The 18,440-nt window shown below is 43.7% G+C and overlaps 1 protein-coding gene across 1 annotated transcript in view; it reads left to right on the forward strand.

Moving 5' to 3' along the window:
* tmem117 (transmembrane protein 117) overlaps positions 1–18,440 on the forward strand; it is a 95,180-nt gene that overhangs the window by 40,601 nt on the left and 36,139 nt on the right. Inside the window, exon 3 of the mRNA XM_083763855.1 lies at positions 5,522–5,654. Coding sequence (XP_083619981.1) covers positions 5,522–5,654 — 133 coding nt within the window. The remainder of the gene's footprint in view (positions 1–5,521; positions 5,655–18,440) is intronic.

Consider the following 18,440-nt stretch of genomic DNA (forward strand, 5'->3'; position numbering starts at 1 on the left):
TTATAATGCTTGCCTTTCATCGCACAATCAACGGATCCCTCAGCAATGACTCCTCCCGCAAAATCTCCTAGCTCACTCTCCTTGTAGCGCCTGTTGATGGCACTCATCATCACACACTGCATGTGTATGGAAAGGACCAAGAAATGGCACGATGTGATGGTACTTGTCTGGGTTCTCTTCCTTGATCAGAGTTTTATTGTTTTAGGATGATCTCCCAGTAAAAAGGCAAAGAGCATGCAATTTTGTATTACCTGCACCAGGGCCAAGAGGACAAGGAAGTTGAGAGTGAGGAGGATGATAATGATGATGCACAGAGGAGGAGGGTGGAGTCATCTGAATCTGATGATTCAGATACCACTGCCACTGCCATCTCAAGCAAACTTGAGCCACGAGAGTCACCGCCAAGCAGAACGCTGTGAATTTAGCTTGAGCTCCGTTCGAGTTATGTCCCTCGGCACAGGCTATTGTAAATCATGTTTTGGGGTGAACGTTTGCCCCAACTGCCACCCTCAGTGGTTACTGGCCAATCAACAGTCCTTGCCTTACATATTATTTAATATAGGCTTTGGGATGACGCCGATCTATGTCCTGAGGCTCTGCTGGCCATCTTTCCATCCCATCGTTCCCAACAGTCAGTCTCCATGTCTGGGCATATCGGGGGGAGGGGGGCAGTGATCATGATGCTCTCCAAATAAACCCACTTTGTTTGTTTTTATTATGTGCAACAGAGAGAATAAAAAGAGCTGAGACCGAACAGCATGTAAGCTATTGGAGACACGTCTGGCTATAATAGGAAAATAAATGGAGCATTCTACCTGCTCTCTCTCTCTCTCTCTGTGTGTGTGTGTGTGTGTGTGTGTGTGTGTGTGTGTGTGTGTGTGTGTGTGTGTGTGTGTGTGTGTGTGTGTGTGTGTGTGTGTGTGTGTGTGTGTGTGTGTGTGTGTGTGTGTGTGTGTGTGTGTGTGTGTGTGTGTGTGTGTGTGTGTGTGTGTGTGTGTGTGTGTGTGTGTGGACACAGACACAAAGCATCTCTCTCTCTCTCTCCCAGGGGCTGTAGCTGAAAAAGGGAGGCTAGCTGGCTTGCAACCAAACAAAACAAAGAGTTGTTCCTAGGAAGATGGCTGCATTCTGGCACTGGATCAGAAGGCAGCAGAAGGGAGTGCCTGCCTTGAAGTGTGGTGGGTGTGAGTGTGCGCGTGTGTGTGTGTGTGTGCGTGTGTGTGTGCGTGAGCAACATGTCGCACAGCAGGGGCTGTGCTTTACTGTAGGAGGTTGGCAGCTGATGCAGGGTGGCAGGTCTCGGGCAAATGCGACTTGAACACAATTCACAGTGTTTGTTTAAAATGGCAGATGTCTGGCATTTAGTAGCCATGCGTATTGATACTAATATCACTGCATGGATATTATTCTCGTCCTTCTCAGTGTTAGATTTATTTTTGCAATGTCCCACCCATAGACTGTAAAAAATATGGACAAAGCGTTCCCCGGGTCTAACATGAACGTAAAATGAAGTCCTTGAATTGTAAGTCGCCATCTTTCTAGATCCGTTTGGGCCCAGCTGGCCCATTGGCTGGCCCAGACAACGAGGCGGGACTTCCCCCCTTCTTCTTCGTTAGTTTTTATTTTGACTCGAGTGGGTGGGGGATCCCGTTCATAGACTGTAACGGTAGCCACGCCCCTCAGACCATGCGCGACTTTATGGTCATTTTTTTTATAAATGGGACCATCATTTTCCAAAAAGAAAATTATGATATTAGAAATGAGACTTTAAACTAGTGACTGGAAGCAAAAAGTATTCATGACCATGTTTATTAAGGTAATACAGTCTAGGTGAAGTTGGGCCCAAATACATGGACTTCTATGGGGCTATGGGTTTTTTTGGGCCCAATGACAGCGCCACAACAGGCCATTATATGAACTTTCAGGAAATCCCGATTTCCTTGTGGCTTCACAAAATATCTGTCTGACTGCTCCCCTGGTCCCACCCCATATTTGAATACTGGGCCCTGGTTGGTTAAAACACCTCCGCTACCTGTTACATTTATTATTTATTATGCATAGGTGTGGTTTGAGCGTTACAATAATGAAACCAATCACCGTGCCACATGCCATTGCCTTTAAGAGAAGACAGCCCAATCCATTATGCATTACCCATTACCCCCAGTGCAATGTTGCATTACACTATGGCCCATGGAAGAGCCGCGCCTCGCCCGCCCTCGTGCCGCACCCCCACAACAGCCAAGAACACTTTTTTATGAAGTTCTGTTAATCTATGAGGTTCCAGTTTTCATTTGGTATATAGATCGTGATTGTGTTGTCTCTATGAAGCGAAAATAAATGTTTGGATTAATTAAACAGACTTAACGCTGCGCTGAGGCGAAATAAGATTAGAAATGACACCCGTTTTACACATTAAATACTGGTTCATTTTTGGAACCAGACCTTCAAAATCTCTTCCAAATCCGTCAACAAGGCCTGCCATATGCACTGGGAAATATGTGTGTGACATTTCTTTTTTAAAACAATGTTTTATCATATAGGAAAACTATTGGTGGAGAGGTTTGTCTAACCCATGTTATGCTTAGCTTAACCATAGCAGTTTGGGGAGGGGCTTAGCTTAGCTATAGGTCAATTTCAAGGAAAGCGCATCAACACGCCTACAGCCACACCTCCACCTGCAAGGGTGGAGTCGGCAAATTGTATAGTGGGTTGCGTGGCCGCAAGAGACCGTTTACGGATAGTGGAAGGTTCTAAACCCGCTATATGCAGGTAAGGCATGGCATATGTTAGGGCCCTTCTACTGCATTAGAAATATGCAATAAGACTAATACATAGCTGCCAACCTGCACACATTTTGTGTACCAACCACGCAATTCTAGGTGTCTATACGCCTAGAATTGCGTGGTTGGTACACAAAATATGTGCAGGTTGGCAGCTCTGCTAATAGCTACTCCATGTTAATTTAAAGGGGTGTAATATTTGGTTTATATAACTGTCAACTGTCAAATAGTTATACTATACGCATAATTTCAATGAATTGAGTATACAGGACCCCAATGGACGAGAGAAAACAGGGACAAAAGGGCTGACATTATTTTGTTTGAACTGAACCTCGCCAAGGGATGACAGTGGAGGACGAGGGGGGTGATTATGTATTCTGAACAGAACACTGAACTATCTGATTTAATCACATGCTCTGCAAGAGACAGATTTATCCTTAATTTGATTCAAATTGAAAACACACGCACGCGTGCACACACACACACACACACACACACAATCTCTCTCTCTCTCTCTGTCTCTACGGGTCACAATTGTTTGGATAATTAGTCTAATCATGCTGAACTCAGCTCGTGAAACATGAATGAAAATCACACCCAGGAATAGGATCCTCCTCAGAATTAAACCACTTGTGCTTGTAAATATTATCTCTGGCGGTTGCTGGAGTCTAAAGAACACTGAACTCGTAATTGGAGATAATGATGGCATCAAGGCCCACCAAAATATATTTTAGATCTTCTAAATCTTCTGATATTTATTCGACTAAAACTAGACTAACACTAAAACATTCCAGGTGACTAAAATGTGACTGAAACTAAATGAAATGAAACGACTGTTTTTAATAGTAAAATAGCAAGTAACAAGTTCACAACACGTCGCAGAGCAAAGCGTTGTGAGCTTGTAGATCTGCTATTTACTACTACTGCTTGTAGATTTGCTATTTTCAGCATGCAACCAAGTGTAAAATTACTTATACTGGATCTCTTGTCCACTAGTCCCCTTCCTAACATTTTAGTGTAGTTTTTATTTGTTGACGAAATTGTCAGTATATTTAGTCATAGTTTTAGTCATCATGGCTTAGTTTTTATTTCGTTTTTATGTAGTTTTTGTCAGTGAAAAAAGGTAGTCGACGAACATTTTTCAACATAGTATTAGTCGACGAAAACAACACTGAATGGAAAGGAATGGTATCAGATTATTCTGATACCTCCATGCCTGGTGCCCTTGCCCAGACTGAACCCATCTTTGAACTCTGTTCAATTCAATACAAATGTATTCATCACACAAAAGGCAATTTGGTTTTGGGCATGAGTAAAAACAGACAGGAAACAGACATAACATAATCAGATGATCAGACGATTACAAGAAAGAGAGCTGTTTGGGAACCATGTCGGGGCTGTGATTGCATTTCAAAATAATGCAAGTTATTATAAATAAAGATAAAAAGAAATAAATGAATAATTAAATAGTCCACATGGCGGGAAGGCATTTCATGTGCCAAGCAGCAGATTGAGTGGAGAAATTGTGCTTAAATTCAAGCAGGTGGCTTTGACACTGTGATTAGTAACTTTTGGGTTTGTTTTTTTGTAAATTGACACCCTACACGAAAGCATCAAAAGTAGCAGATCTGCAAGCTCGAAAACATGTAGATCTGCTACTTTTGAATTTGAATCCTAAAAAGTTACACGTTTTGGACAAATTAGGTTTCCATGCACCCCATAGAGACGATATGCTTAATTTATGCTCGATGATACAACAGTGTTGCACAGCGACAGTATGTGGACCTGAGGTTGAAGGACACGGGTACCCATGGTGCCATGGGCCTTATTGCTGCTCCTAGGATGAGGCCCGGCTTGGGAGGCGGGCACTTCAGTCAATCATTTTGGAACAGGTGTTCACTAAACGCTTCGGAGACAGATTCTGTTTTTGACAGTGAGGGATGGGAACTTTACTGGGGACAAAATCTGTCCACAGACGAACACCAAACAACTACTTTTCTACGATGTGTCAGCTATAAGGGACCGTCTAGATTAAGGGCCTGTGTCTGGGTCTGTCTGTCTGTCCGCAGGCCACATTTCTTGTGCTGTATAGGCTAAGGAAGTAAATCCGAGAATATTTTTCACATTTGTGAATATCTTTACTTTAGAAAAGCTCAGAATGGTGCAAGTCGGCAATACATTGCCCACCCGTTTGTGCAATAATCCTTTACCTGATTGTCGTTGTCTGACATGTCCAACTGGTCGGGTTGGCCAATAAGGGAAGCCGGTACCCCCTCCCAGTCCCAAACACAGAGAGATTCGCTGTCCCCCTATATACTGTAGGACACACACGCCAAGTTTGAGGCTGTTCGGTTGGGCAGTGCCGCGGTGCCCAAGTTATGCCTGGGAGAGACAGACAGACACACACAAACACACAGGTTTCGTGAATTAATTGTTAGATAGATACTACAGTAGATAATTAAGTCAACCGAAGTGGGTTGAAACTTCGCGCAAATAGATGACTGACATCATATTGAGGTAATAGACTGGCCACAGAGATCCACTGGGAACGCCAGTATTAGACCCCGTTTCTTTTGAAAATAATGTAATTTTATTTGTCCAACAACACAGAAGTGCCCCATGGAACACAGAAGAATGTTTGTGGGTTTTCTACACTGTAGAATTAAATCATTCCAGCCTACAAAGCGGACAATTTGAAGAGCAACTAACCAGCCGTGTCATTTTTTTCCTGCTCCCGACAGGTCGATATCTGCGTCTCAAAATGTTCCGTGAGGACCACGGCTCTTGGATGACCATGTTCTTCAGCACCATCCTGTTCCTCTTCATCTTCTCCCACATCTACAACCTGTTCCTGCTGATGAATGGAAGCATGGGGTAAGTCTGGTCACGATGAGTCCTACTCCTACCATCCCTGTCTGAGGGCTGCAACTAGCCATTATTTAATTTATGTGTGATAATTCTATCGATTACTTTTTCGATGAATCAAATAAAGGTGAAGGGAGGTTATTAATACCTGTGCCGCATAATCATATACCGTACATTGTTGAACAAAATAGTGAAAACGGCTTGTAGATCAACTATTTTCTTCAATTTCTGAGATAATTATAAGCAAAATACGGATTTATTATATATGTTTTTGTTATTGAATCAATTGTCAATAGTTTTTATATTGGATTAAATTGGTCAGTTGGAATAACTGTTGCACCCCATAGTTCTCTGCTGCCATTGGTTAGAGACCTCGGTGGCACACACTCCCTCCTGTTGGCTTTCCGTAATTGATCCAAACATCTTGCCTGAGTGGAGGCTCAATACCAGGCTGATTAATGAACCCCAGCCTATAAATTACACAGAGGCCTTCCTCCTTCAAGGGGAGGGTGGTTAACCTGAAAGATCACCTCAACTTCAACACACATCTGCCTCCTCTTGCCTAGAACATTGACGTTATTTTGACAGCTTTGGTTTCAAAGGAAAACATATCCTGCCCCCCCCCCCCCCTTTGTCCTCTAACGTACTGAGAAACTGCCACATAAAGCGGAGCACATGCACATATCAAGAAGCTGACAGGAATCCGTTTGTGCATTTGCAATGTGTCTGTCTGGGGGAAGTGAGGGGGGGGGGGGGGGGGATGCCCTTGAAGCCAGCCAGCCTGGAGGTCACATGGGGGCTGATTTACCGTGAGGTTTGTTTGGGTTGTAAAGCATCAACGTGACAGGTGTCTGTTGAAATGCAAGCTGTCAGGGGTGAAACCGCGCCTAGTAATGGGATTTGTCCCGTCTGAAGCTGTTTTTTTCCCCTTTCCCCCATCGTAACGGCTTAGCGTCCATAAGGCAGAGGCAGATGAAGGCTATTAGCTCAAAAGGAGAGGTGTTGTGTTTTTCCACGACTAGAGGGATGAGTTTGTATAATCGGCCCATCCGTCACTTTGGCCCGCGCCGTGACATCGGCATCCATCATGTCAGCTCTTTTCACTTGGCCGAGGGAAGGGGCTTGCATGGCTGAGCAGAGGGGCAGAGGTCCCCACCGCACCGTGAATGTTGCAGACTCAGGACAGCTTCCACGTTTTGCTTCCCACTTAGTGTGTTCACTAAAGAGAGGATTTAATTTAGCTGTCTATACATATAGGGGTGTGTGTGTGTGTGTGTGTGTGTGTGTGTGTGTGTGTGTGTGTGTGTGTGTGTGTGTGTGTGTGTGTGTGTGTGTGTGTGTGCGTGCGTGCGTGCGTGCGTGCACGTTTTCAGGTTGCCACTGCACTTTTTGTCAACTGCGGAGACTGTCAATCACTATAAAACATAATATGCAACCAATTACATGTATGTGCAAGGCTGCAAGCATCTATGAATTAAACTGATTAATCAGAACTTACAATTAAAGTCATATACATTGGCATTCTCCGATTAAGCCATCTGTAGTTCTCCAGGTGCACCATTCATAACAAACTGAAAACAAATCCAACAGGCATAATTCAAGAAAATGACAATCGCCTCGAACCATTCATGTTGTGTTCAGTCATCGCCTGCTGTAAAGCTCTCCACTCACAGACAGATGGCGCTGTTGTAAAGCGAGTGGGCCTGCCCTCTATAGCCTCTATAACCAGCCTGCTTGATCTTTGCAGATGTTCAATCTTTGCAGATGTCCAATCCCCCCCATCCATCCATCCATCCGTCCATCCATCCATCCATCCGTCCGTCCATCCGTCCATCCATCCATCCCCTCTCTCCCTGGCTCTGTGTATGCTGTATGCTGTTGCATGCATGGGCGCTGCGGGACCCGGGTCCTGCCAAAAACCATTAGTGTTTACGTCTCTGTCAAAGACCCGATGTGTAAGAGCAGTGTTCACACTCTGCTGGGACAGACACCCCCCTCCCTCCCCAAGCCTCAAGTCTAAATAATGTGTGCTCCGTCTGCATGACGGTGCCGCGTGCCGTAAACAGCAATGAGCTCGCAGGCCTGCTGTTTTCATAAATTAGGCTTCGGGAGGATGGCTCCGGGCTGGGACAGCACAGCTCAAATGAAGCAGTGACAGGAGGGAAGGAAGAGAGGGAGGGGGGGGGGGGGGGGGGGGGGGATGTGTCACACAACAAAAATAACTGATCTACAAGCTCAGTGATGCAAATAGCCTGTATCCTTAGACTCACTAAATTGAGAAAGGACGCAATCATGTCACCCTCCCCGGGGGTCCTGGCCATGCAATACTGTACTCAGTACTGTACTCTAACGTCGTTGAAGTACAGTAGGACTGGGATCCATCTAAAAGACCACCCCTGGGTCCCGGGACCCATTACATTGAAAACCTATTTACAGTAACATCACTGAAGCTCACGACGTGTCGCATCGTGACACATTGAAAGCTTGTAGATCAGGTAGTACTTTTGGCGCGGCGACACCGGCAGACAACTATAGGGATAAATCAGGCTTTATATTATGGATGGAGAATGGAAGTGCTTCAGCACCGACGATGCTGTGAGAGTCCTTTGATCCGTGTCCACACCCTTTCTGTACGCTCCCCACCACCCGCTATACCCCCCCCCCCCCCCCCACTGTGAATCAGTTGTACAGTAGTTCCACACAACACAAGCAGGGAAGTAGCCTAAAATTTCCCTTTGTTGCCATTTCTAACCCCTGGGTGAGAATGAATGCCCACCCCATCTGGATTGAAAGGATGGTCCAGTGAGAGAGGTGTTATTATGGCCAAGGCTTTTAAAAGGCATATAATGGCAACAGCATGGTGCCCCTGAGAGAGACTTCCAGTTGAGATGGAACACTTACAGGAGAGAGGTTTCCGTTTGGCTGCAAGGTTATTTTAGCTCAGCCTAGTAGTCTATATTTATTTTCTTTTGTTTTTACTTTTTGTTATAGTTATAGTTATAGTTATAGTTTTTATTCATTTTTTTTAAAGCAGGTTTGCTATTAGTTCATTTAAAAAAAGCTTGGTTTTAGTTTAGTTTGGTAAGTTTACTATTAATAGTTGTGGCATTTGTTTTGTCGGAGAGAGTGTGATTCACATTCAGAACCTGGCACAGACAATGTTTTTAGCTGTGCCAGATTCTGTGCTGGCATATGCAACCAAAATACTAGGTTTATGTAAGATGTTGGCAAAACCAGAAATGAAGGTAATTTTTGTTTCGGTTAGTTTTGTAAACACACAACAATACAGTTTCAGTTAGATAGTGATAGTTTCAATATCTATTTTTAGGTACAGTATAACCACAGTATAATACTACATTATAATAACCGTGGTTGGCTGACCTGTGAATCCTCCCGTGAATTTTGTTACACATTGCTCCCATTGCTTTGTTTTGTCAACATGTGTGCATGTGTTTCAGTGGCGCTACTGTAGCTGTGTGCGTGTGTGTGCGTGCGTGCGTGCGTGCGTCTAGAGAGGAGGAGGGCGTCCGTCTGTCTCCCCGCTGTCCCTCTGACCTGCCGCCGTATGCTCCTGCTGCCCTCATTGGTATGCTTCCATTCCAGTCTGACCTTTCAGACCGCGCTGAGCGTGATTTAATTAGAGCTATAGCGGTACAACCGCACAAGTCAGATAAACTAAGCCATTCCTTATCCAGTCACGACAGCAACGGCCCTGTAAAACCATCAACGAGGGGCGGGGTAACATCATGTTCCATTTCTAGATTATTGTTTTCACGATTAGTCATAGAGCAATTGATTCCTGTGTTATCTCTCGCCTCTGAGAGATTGCCAGGACTATACTGTACATCCATCGCTGTCGGACAGAAACCTTGTATCTCCCTATTTCTTTTTAGGTTGTTAATTTAAAAAAATCTTAAATTCGTAAGAAACAGTAGTAGCAAAGATCTCTACAAGATCTGCTATTTCTGCTATTTTTGAAAGAAAATAATATTTAACATGTAAGTGGTTAAGTGTGTGCGTGTGTGGATTTTACACTGTAAAACCAATTAAACATTTTAACAAGAGCTTGTGACATAGCTACATTGCGTCCATTGGAGCACAGGTTATTTTTGACATTTCCTGAAAGATGACGTGTTTTGGACATATAAGGTTTCCGCCCGACAACAGAGTCGATATAACCGTATCTGAGACAGTGACACCATGAGCCAATATTGAAACAAACCGCCCCCGGGTCAACAGCTATATCAGCCAGCTTCCAACCTGGGCTTATCGTCTATCTAGGGGAGTAGGTCCCTCCATTGTGGCTCCCTGGGGGAGGTAATCCACACTTGTTACCACAGTCCCTCGCACATCTGGGCCTATTTGCATTTTAATGCAACTGTCAGATTAAGGACGACTGTTTGCGTGAACCCGGAGGAGTGTGACCGCCCGCCCGTGGAGTTTGACGGTGCGGTCACGCCGACATTCTGTCACACCGCAAATCCCATCCCCGACGTATCACGGTTGCCATTAACCGGCAGAAATCAGCCCCTAATTAAGATGGTGTTATTTAATTAAGACGGCCCAATGCGTGGCACACACATTAATCATGCCTAGTTTAGGAGAGAGGTAGTACAGTAAATGTATGTAGTGTATGCAGTGGTGTAAAGTAACCAAGTCAATTTACTCAAGTTATCTCAAGGTCTACAATTTTGAGGTACTTTTACTTGGAGTATTTCTCCAATTTTCAGTACTTTTACTCTTTACTTTATTTATTTGAAAACTTTACTAGTTAGATCATAGATTTACAAGCTTCTACAAGCTTGCATTGTGAGCTTGTGAGCTTATAGATCTGAGCTTGTGGATCTGTAGATTTTCAAAGTAGGACATTCTACATACAGTAATGTCCTTTTGATACCAATACTTTTATACATTTACTTAAGTAAATGTTCAATTCCAGACCTTTACTTGTAACAATATCTGTCTACAGTATTGAAAAAATGGGAGTACTTTTCCCACCACTGTGTGTATGTTGGAGGGGGGTGTTGTCATTCAGGGAAGCACCTAGCGGAGCTGTGTTGGGATAGGGAGCTGTGCTGGGATAGGAAGCTGTGCTGGGATAGGAAGCTGTGCTGGGATAGGGAGCTGTGCTGGGATAGGGAGCTGTGCTGGGATAGGGGCCAGTCTCGCGTTGCAGGGAGGATGAAGGATGCCTCTTTTGTCCTTTCATCTTTTACGGGAGGAGGAGGAGGAGGGGAAGGAAGCATATGGATGCTGGAGAAGATGAGTGGGATAGAGCAGCTTTTCTGGACTAACCCTAACCCACCATCAAATCTACAGTATATGGGAAGCGTTTGCAGCCCACCCCTGCTCTGACCGGTCGGTCGGTCGGCCGTGTGCATTTTCAAAGCATGTTTATTTTTTGTTTCTGGCCAGGATCAACAAAACTAACATAGATATATATAGGCCTACTTTAATATTTTGATAGCAATGCTATAGTATCACAATGAAAACACGCCTTTCAAGGTCTTAAAGAAAAATAGGTTGTGTCTTTTTTTAATTGATTTGTGATATCATATAAATCTAGGCTTTTTGCCAATTCCTTTAGACACTTCAGCTCGAGATTAACCATTTACCATATGTTGCAATGATATTGCATTCAGTTTGGCGGTGTGGCTCTGCTCATGCAATATCGAATCTGAGATCACAAACCCCCTGGAGCAGAGCATAAGATAGTTATTAGACATGAACATAAAATAGACCCTTCAATTGCAAAGAGTTAAGATACCACATATCATAGTACAATCCATAGAACCACAGTACAATCGCAGAATCATCCATCAACATGCCACAGGGAGGAGGCCAGGGAGGTGGAGGGATTTTGAACGCTGGCGGCTGCACAACATCTGTGACAGCTAACACGTTGAATGAAGAGTGAATAGTGACAGCTTAAATAAACCGCCTGAGTTTCACAGTGGGTATGTGAGGGCATGAGCGAGATAGCTTGTAGCGAATAAGAATGAAGAGAGGTTGAACTGGAGAGACAGGCTGACTGATGATTACTATTTCTATGCATTTCATGAATTACCTCGGGTTTACCTTGCTTACTGAAAGTCGCGGTGGATTAAGAGCGTCTGCTAAAGGCCTAAATTGTAAGTCGTAAATTGAGAAAGAGCCAAAGGGAGAGTGGGGTACGATGATGAGGGAGTAAAGGCCAGGGTGGGAACCAGGGAAGGAACAGTGTGGCCGTTTTATGTATGAAATCACACGCTACACTGATCTGGATTACAGCTCCATACATAAGAGCATTGTCTCTCCTTTACCACAATCCCCCTGTAGAGCAAAAGGCATGGCTGGTCCTTTCAGCCGTCTGCTTGTCTCTTTGGCACTGAGCTGTTGTAATGCTAGTGGATTTAAAAAGGCACAGTAAATAGTATGTTGTGGTATTTAGGTTCCCCTCTGTTGTGCGCAGCTGGTGATGGGATTCCCTGCTGCCTCTTAGCTGGGCCTATCTAGCCATGACCAGAGGGTTCTGCGATCCGCCGTAAAACGCTGTGATTTCATGGTGCTCAGAATGAGCACCATGAATAATGTTTTTTGTTTTTTTTTGTCTAAAATCAGTGTCATTTGAATAGTGATAAATGGAGACATCTCATATTGTTGTGAGAAGGGTGCCATGTTGGCATTACTCCTGTTCTGAAGTACTGTTGGTCCTACACGTACAAGTACACTACCACTAAGACGCCTGAGGGCGAGGAGCGACCTCGCCCTATAAAGGTTGAGGCCGCGTGCACATATGGAGCCATATATGGAGCGTGTCTTCACGGTCTTGAGTGTACAGGGTTTGATGAAGTCAGATCAACATATGGAATGTCAGAACAGGTCAGCTCCATATATGGAGATCTAAGGGTGGCAACAGGGGCAGTGTCTTGAGTGTACAGGGTTTGATGAGGGCCCAAATAGAGCCTTAATTTAGTTAAGGGCCTTAACTAACGTTCTCACGGAAGACAGTTGACTGGCCCTTAAATAGGCTACCCACTGCTATATTATTATATCACATATTTATATGTTATATCATTGACCTAAATGGCGTTATATCAACAAATTATGATTATTTATTTTAAGGTTAGGTTTGTGTCTTTTTCAGAAATTACTTTGGACATAGGCCTATGTGGAAAACTTTAGTTAAACATTCAGAGTGACGCACACGTTACTTTGCATGGGTAATATAATCTTCTGATACTTGAATTTGAGTTTTGACATGAAATAATAATCCTGTACCGTCACCACATGTAGTGTTTTGTTTCATTAGCGTGAGCGACCGTGATAAGGCTGCAGCTGTTGTTGTTGTTGCTGCTACCACACATGAACGGTAAAGATAGAGGATCAGACAGTGATGTCACTGTTATGCTACACAACACTGAGGTAACACACACTCGAAGCCGTTTGTATAAATCAGTCACTGACTGCTGTTTGGAAAGTCCTTGTGAAGATGTGTCGTCGCACTGCCCCCCCCCCCCCCCCCCCCCCCCCCCGCACAATCAGAAGCGTTTTCAAAGTGACGAGGAGGATACAAAGACTGCCTGAAAGGCATGCATTTGCATTCTAATGGGTGATTAAGGGTCGCGCAGACTCGTGCTCTACGTGCAACGGCAAATCCGCTGCCACTATAGTACTCAGGTTTGGTGTTTGTCCTCTCGTTTTCAAATGTTTTTTTTATACAACGGGACAACTGGGGGATTCCCTCCTCGCATACCAGTGGCACATGTCCCGCTGACCGGCACTGGTCCGCGTACCGGTGTTTGGGAACCTCTGGTTTAAATGGACAGACAGTATCAGTCACAAGGGAGACATCGAAGAGGAAGAATGGATGGGGAAGGATCAACATATGGAATGTCTGAACACGTTCTGACATATATCCATATACTAATATTGATGACATCAGGGATCTCCATATATGGGCTCAATTAATTGCGACAGCAGGTCGCATTTACTATGATATGATCCCTGATTTACTATCATCCCTGATGATGTCATAGTGATGTTACGAGACCTGGGCACAATATATGACGTGACGTGACAAATTGAGTGACAAAATTGAGTGTGACATGACGTGACAAAAACGCAAGGTTTCATAGTTAACTGTGACCTTCGGTCACAATAACAAATCATTGCTCATTGGTTTTGAGCAGAAACCTCTTATCTCCATATTTTATTTATTTATTTTTGTAAATGAATGCCCTACTACATCATCACACAAAAGCATCAAAAGTAGCAGATCCACACAAGCTCGAAGCGATGCACTTTGATCTGCTACTTTAGCTATTTTTGAATTTGAATCCTGAAAGGTAACAGTTTGGGACATGAGGTTTCCACCCGACAGAAACTAAAAAGTCTACCCGAGCGCCCCGGAATTATACTTCCATATTAGTCGATCTGCTATATCGTACGACTAGCTAGCTTGAGTCACTCTCTCTGTCTCCCATGTTCCTGCCTCGCTCACCCACATACGGCCATCTACAGTATACTGCAGGGGTACCCAACTGGCGGACCGCGGTCCGCGACCGGACCGCGGACCACATCTTTGCGGAGTTTAAGTTAATAATATAAATAACATCAGATGGTACATTTCTCATGTGAAATTGCTGCAAAGGCCCCCAAAATGTCCCCCAAGGGCCCCCAAAATTCTGGCGCGCGCTGTGCGCGCGCGCAGTGTGGCCTGCCAGGGCGTATAACTCCCGGCCTGATTTGGAGTTCCACTCCGGGCCTGCACTCTGCACCCACATTATTGGTTGGGTGGAAGGCGATCTGATTTGTATAAGCTTGGCTTGACCATACTAAACTGGCATAGAGCCCCGCTCTCCGATGGACGCCGCGCATGGGACCGGACCTCGGTCTTATTCAAAAAAAAATTTGTGGACCTTCATCATTTCTAGTTGAGGACCCCTGGTATACTGTATGTATCTGTGTCTCATATACGTAAACATTCATTCCTTACCCCCATTCATTATGAAGGTCCGTGACCGTAATAGCATGGCTTCCACGAACATTAAAACTGGACTTGTCCAAAACCGTTCCCCGGCTGGCTACCCCCAGGCTTCCCCCAGGGTTGTAAACTCCTCACTCCCTCGTGAGTGACATCCTCCATGTGCCGAAAATAACCCATCCGCTATTTTCAGCAACCACTTTCCCCACAATAACGGAGAAAATACACTAGTAGAGCCCTGAGGGACTCCGGTCAGCCATTATGGCTAATCAATCACCTCCAAAATGTATGCGGAATGAGATGATAAAGCATTGTCGTGACTTATAATTTAAGTCACAATAAAAATATAATAATAATATATACAGTAATATAAATGTAATAATATTATATTATCATGACAAGTTGTTTGCAAGTTTGCTGTCAGGTTAGCCATTTTCTCTCAGATCACTTTGTGTGTGAAGTGTGTGTGTGTGTGTGTGTGTGTGTGTGTGTGTGTGTGTGTGTGTGACCTCAGGTCAGCTTCATGCAGAGCATAATTGTAAACGTGTGCGTCATAGACTGTAAGAAATATGGACAAAGCGTTCCCCGGGTCTAACATGAACGTAAAATGAAGCCCGTCAGTCCTTGAATTGTAAGTCGACATCTTTCTAGATCCGTTTGGGCCCAGCTGGCCCATTGGCTGGCCCAGACAACGAGGCGGGACTTCCCCCCTTCTTCTTAGTTGGTTTTTATTTTGACTCGAGTGGGTGGGGAATCCCGATCATAGACTGTAACGGTAGCCACGCCCCTCAGAACATGCGCGACTTTATGGTAAAAAGATATATAAATGGGACCATAATTTTCCAAAAAGAATATTATGACATTAGAAATGAGACTTTAAACTAGTGACTGGAAGCAAAAAGTATTCATGACCATGTTTATTAAGGTAATACAGTCTAGGTGAAGTTGGGCCCAAATACATGGACTTCTATGGGGCTATGGGTTTTTTTTGGGCCCAATGACAGCGCCACAACGGGCCATTATATGAACTTTCAGGAAATCCCGATTTCCTTGTGGCTTCACAAAATATCTGTCTGACTGCCCCCCTGGTGTGCGTGCACTCGTGTGTGTGTGTTTGTACTTGAATTTGTCAAATCACAAGAGAAAGGTTCTGTTATTGTTAAAAACATATTGTTTTATTGTACAAAAAAAGGAAAAGATTCAAATTGGGATTAGTGTTATGATTTTATTCGATAACTGTACTTGTTTGTATGATGTATGCAGGACTATTTATAATATGCCAAATGTATGTATTATATGAAATATATAGCGCTGATCTATTGATGATAATTATGATATATAGAACAGAATACATTATAGAGCATATAAATATGTATAAATAGACACTATTACATTTAATTATCTGCTTAATTTCTCTTAAGTGAATGACTTTATTTAAGTTTATACCATGTTGGTTGGATTGACGTCAAGCGATGACACTGAATGTACAGTAATAAAGGGATTTTTTACTTCTCCCTACTCCTTTTCAAACATGTAAAGAATAGAATAATTATAATACTTGCGGCCAGTGAGGCTTGTTTTAGTTTTCGTTTTTTTGTTTTGTGAATATTATTTTATTTGTCCTATATTGCACTTATTTTAATTATTTGACTTTTCTTGTCTAATTTTAACATGTTCGGAATAAAGGTTTCCATTCATTCATTCATTTGACATTTAGATGTCAGGATTAGGAGCCACGGGGCGGCAATGGCTCAGGGGAGTGGCCGGTAGAGCGGTCGGATGGGGAAACGTGAGGTTCCTAGCTCGATCCCAGGTTACCCCCAGAGTTAGTGTCGAAGTGTCCTTGAGCAAGACTCTGAAGTCTGAACCCCTAATTTCTCTATCTATGTAAAGCTCTTTGGATAAAAGCACTATATAAATGCACCATTTAGGGGTTAAGAGTTATTATGCCTGATTTATAGTTGCACGCTGGTGTCGCCCACCAAAAATAGAGGGTCTACAAGCTCACAATACGCCACAGCATGAGTCCCTGTGATATTATTTCTGCTATATTAACTTTTTCCTGGTTTTTGGAATGGGCAAAAAAAAGACATTAATTAAATCGGTATAGTATAGTAATACAAACACATGTGTGTGTGAGTGTGAGTGAGTGAGTGAGTGAGTTAATTGTCTGTTCATTATCACCAGATCTTTTCATTATGTTTCCCATCAGGCAAATAATGTGTTCAGTGTTTGAGAAGCATAGCGTCGTTGTGCATGCGGGCTTGGATACATTTTGATTGCTGTTGTTCTGCAACCAATTTTCCATTACAAAGCTGATTAGTATAACTATTTTGGGCATTTATAAATGCCACCCAGTGCGGAACAAATTTGGTCTTCAAGAATACAAAAACTTTTTAATCAGCATTCCAACCATTTTAATATTTCAGGGAGCTTGTAGTGTGTGTGTGTGTGTGTGTGTGTGTGTGTGTGTGTGTGTGTGTGTGTGTGTGTGTGTGTGTGTGTGTGCTGTAGCTGTTTATGCGTGACAATGAAAATGGACAGGCAGATTTATGTAGTGTTTGGAGAAGGACACTACATTGTTGAAGCCCATTGTTATAATGGAAAACTAATGGTGGTGGTGGGGGAAGGCTGATACAGTATACAGTGTCTGACTGCTAAAGTCTGTCCCACTCATGAGCCAGGGAACTGATAAGGACCAACAAACTCAGTCAGTTCAATACAGTGAATGGCGAATGGCGACACTGATCAAGTATAGGGTTTAATTCACCCAAAAGTTAGACTTTTTTGCCCGACAGCAACGATTTATTCAAGTACTGTACTAGTTACTTTTAATTTACTTGACTATTTACATTTTTTTGGTAGTTCTTCTACTCCACTACACCTCAGAGGGAAACTGAGGCAACTTGTTACTCAACTACAATTATTTGAAAACAGCCTTATGTTACACTTAGATAATCTATCTACAAATTCACCAAATCTCTGTGTACGTACGTGTGTACATCTGTAATCCACGTAACTCGAAAACCGTTCGCCCCACCGACTTCAAATTCGACGCGGACGTTCCACAGCACCACAGGGAGTGCAGTGCCCGGTCCGTCGGATCTCCGGTTGTCCAGAACCAGCACAAAAGCCTCTGCCCAGGCTCTGGACAGGGCCCCTGCCCTTGCCAATTAATAACAACTTGTAACCATTACTTTTGGTACTTTTAGTATGTTTGTGACTTTTACTCAAGTAACATTCCGAATACAGGACGTAACAAAGTATTTCTCCACTGTGGTATTGCTATACTTTTACTTAAGTAAACAATCTACTTCTTCCAATCTACTGAACGTGTGGGGCCAAAGAATTGAGATGGAGTTTTTTAGTTGCCTGGGGAGATGGTGTAGTGATAGCGTAGCGGGCTCATGGTGACAGCTTTATGCCCCGTGGTAACGACCGCTGCTCAGCGCCACATACTGTAAATACGTTGTTAGGCTGTGTAGCGGCCGGAGGGGAGACAGCCAATGCATCTCAATGTGGACGAGGCGGCCAAGGACCCCAAATATAATGAAACCGGCCTTTAAAGGGCAGGCGAGGTCATCCCGCTGGCCCTGCCGCCACTAAATCACTAGCTGTCTTAACAGGGCAAACAAATGATAAAAGCAAGAGTGTGAAAGCGAATACATCGGTGTGGAGTGGACAGTCAAGAGATGAATACAGTAGGTGAGGGACTGGTGCTAGGGATGGGGGACAATATTGGCAGAATCAAATATTTGCTTTCGGGGAATGGTTTCAGAAGAAAATCACAGCAGGGCTGCATGATATTAGGAAAACAATGCGATATGAGA

Source organism: Protomyctophum parallelum (assembly GCF_964188405.1).
Source record: "Protomyctophum parallelum genome assembly, chromosome: 4".
Taxonomy (NCBI): Eukaryota; Metazoa; Chordata; class Actinopteri; order Myctophiformes; family Myctophidae; genus Protomyctophum; species Protomyctophum parallelum.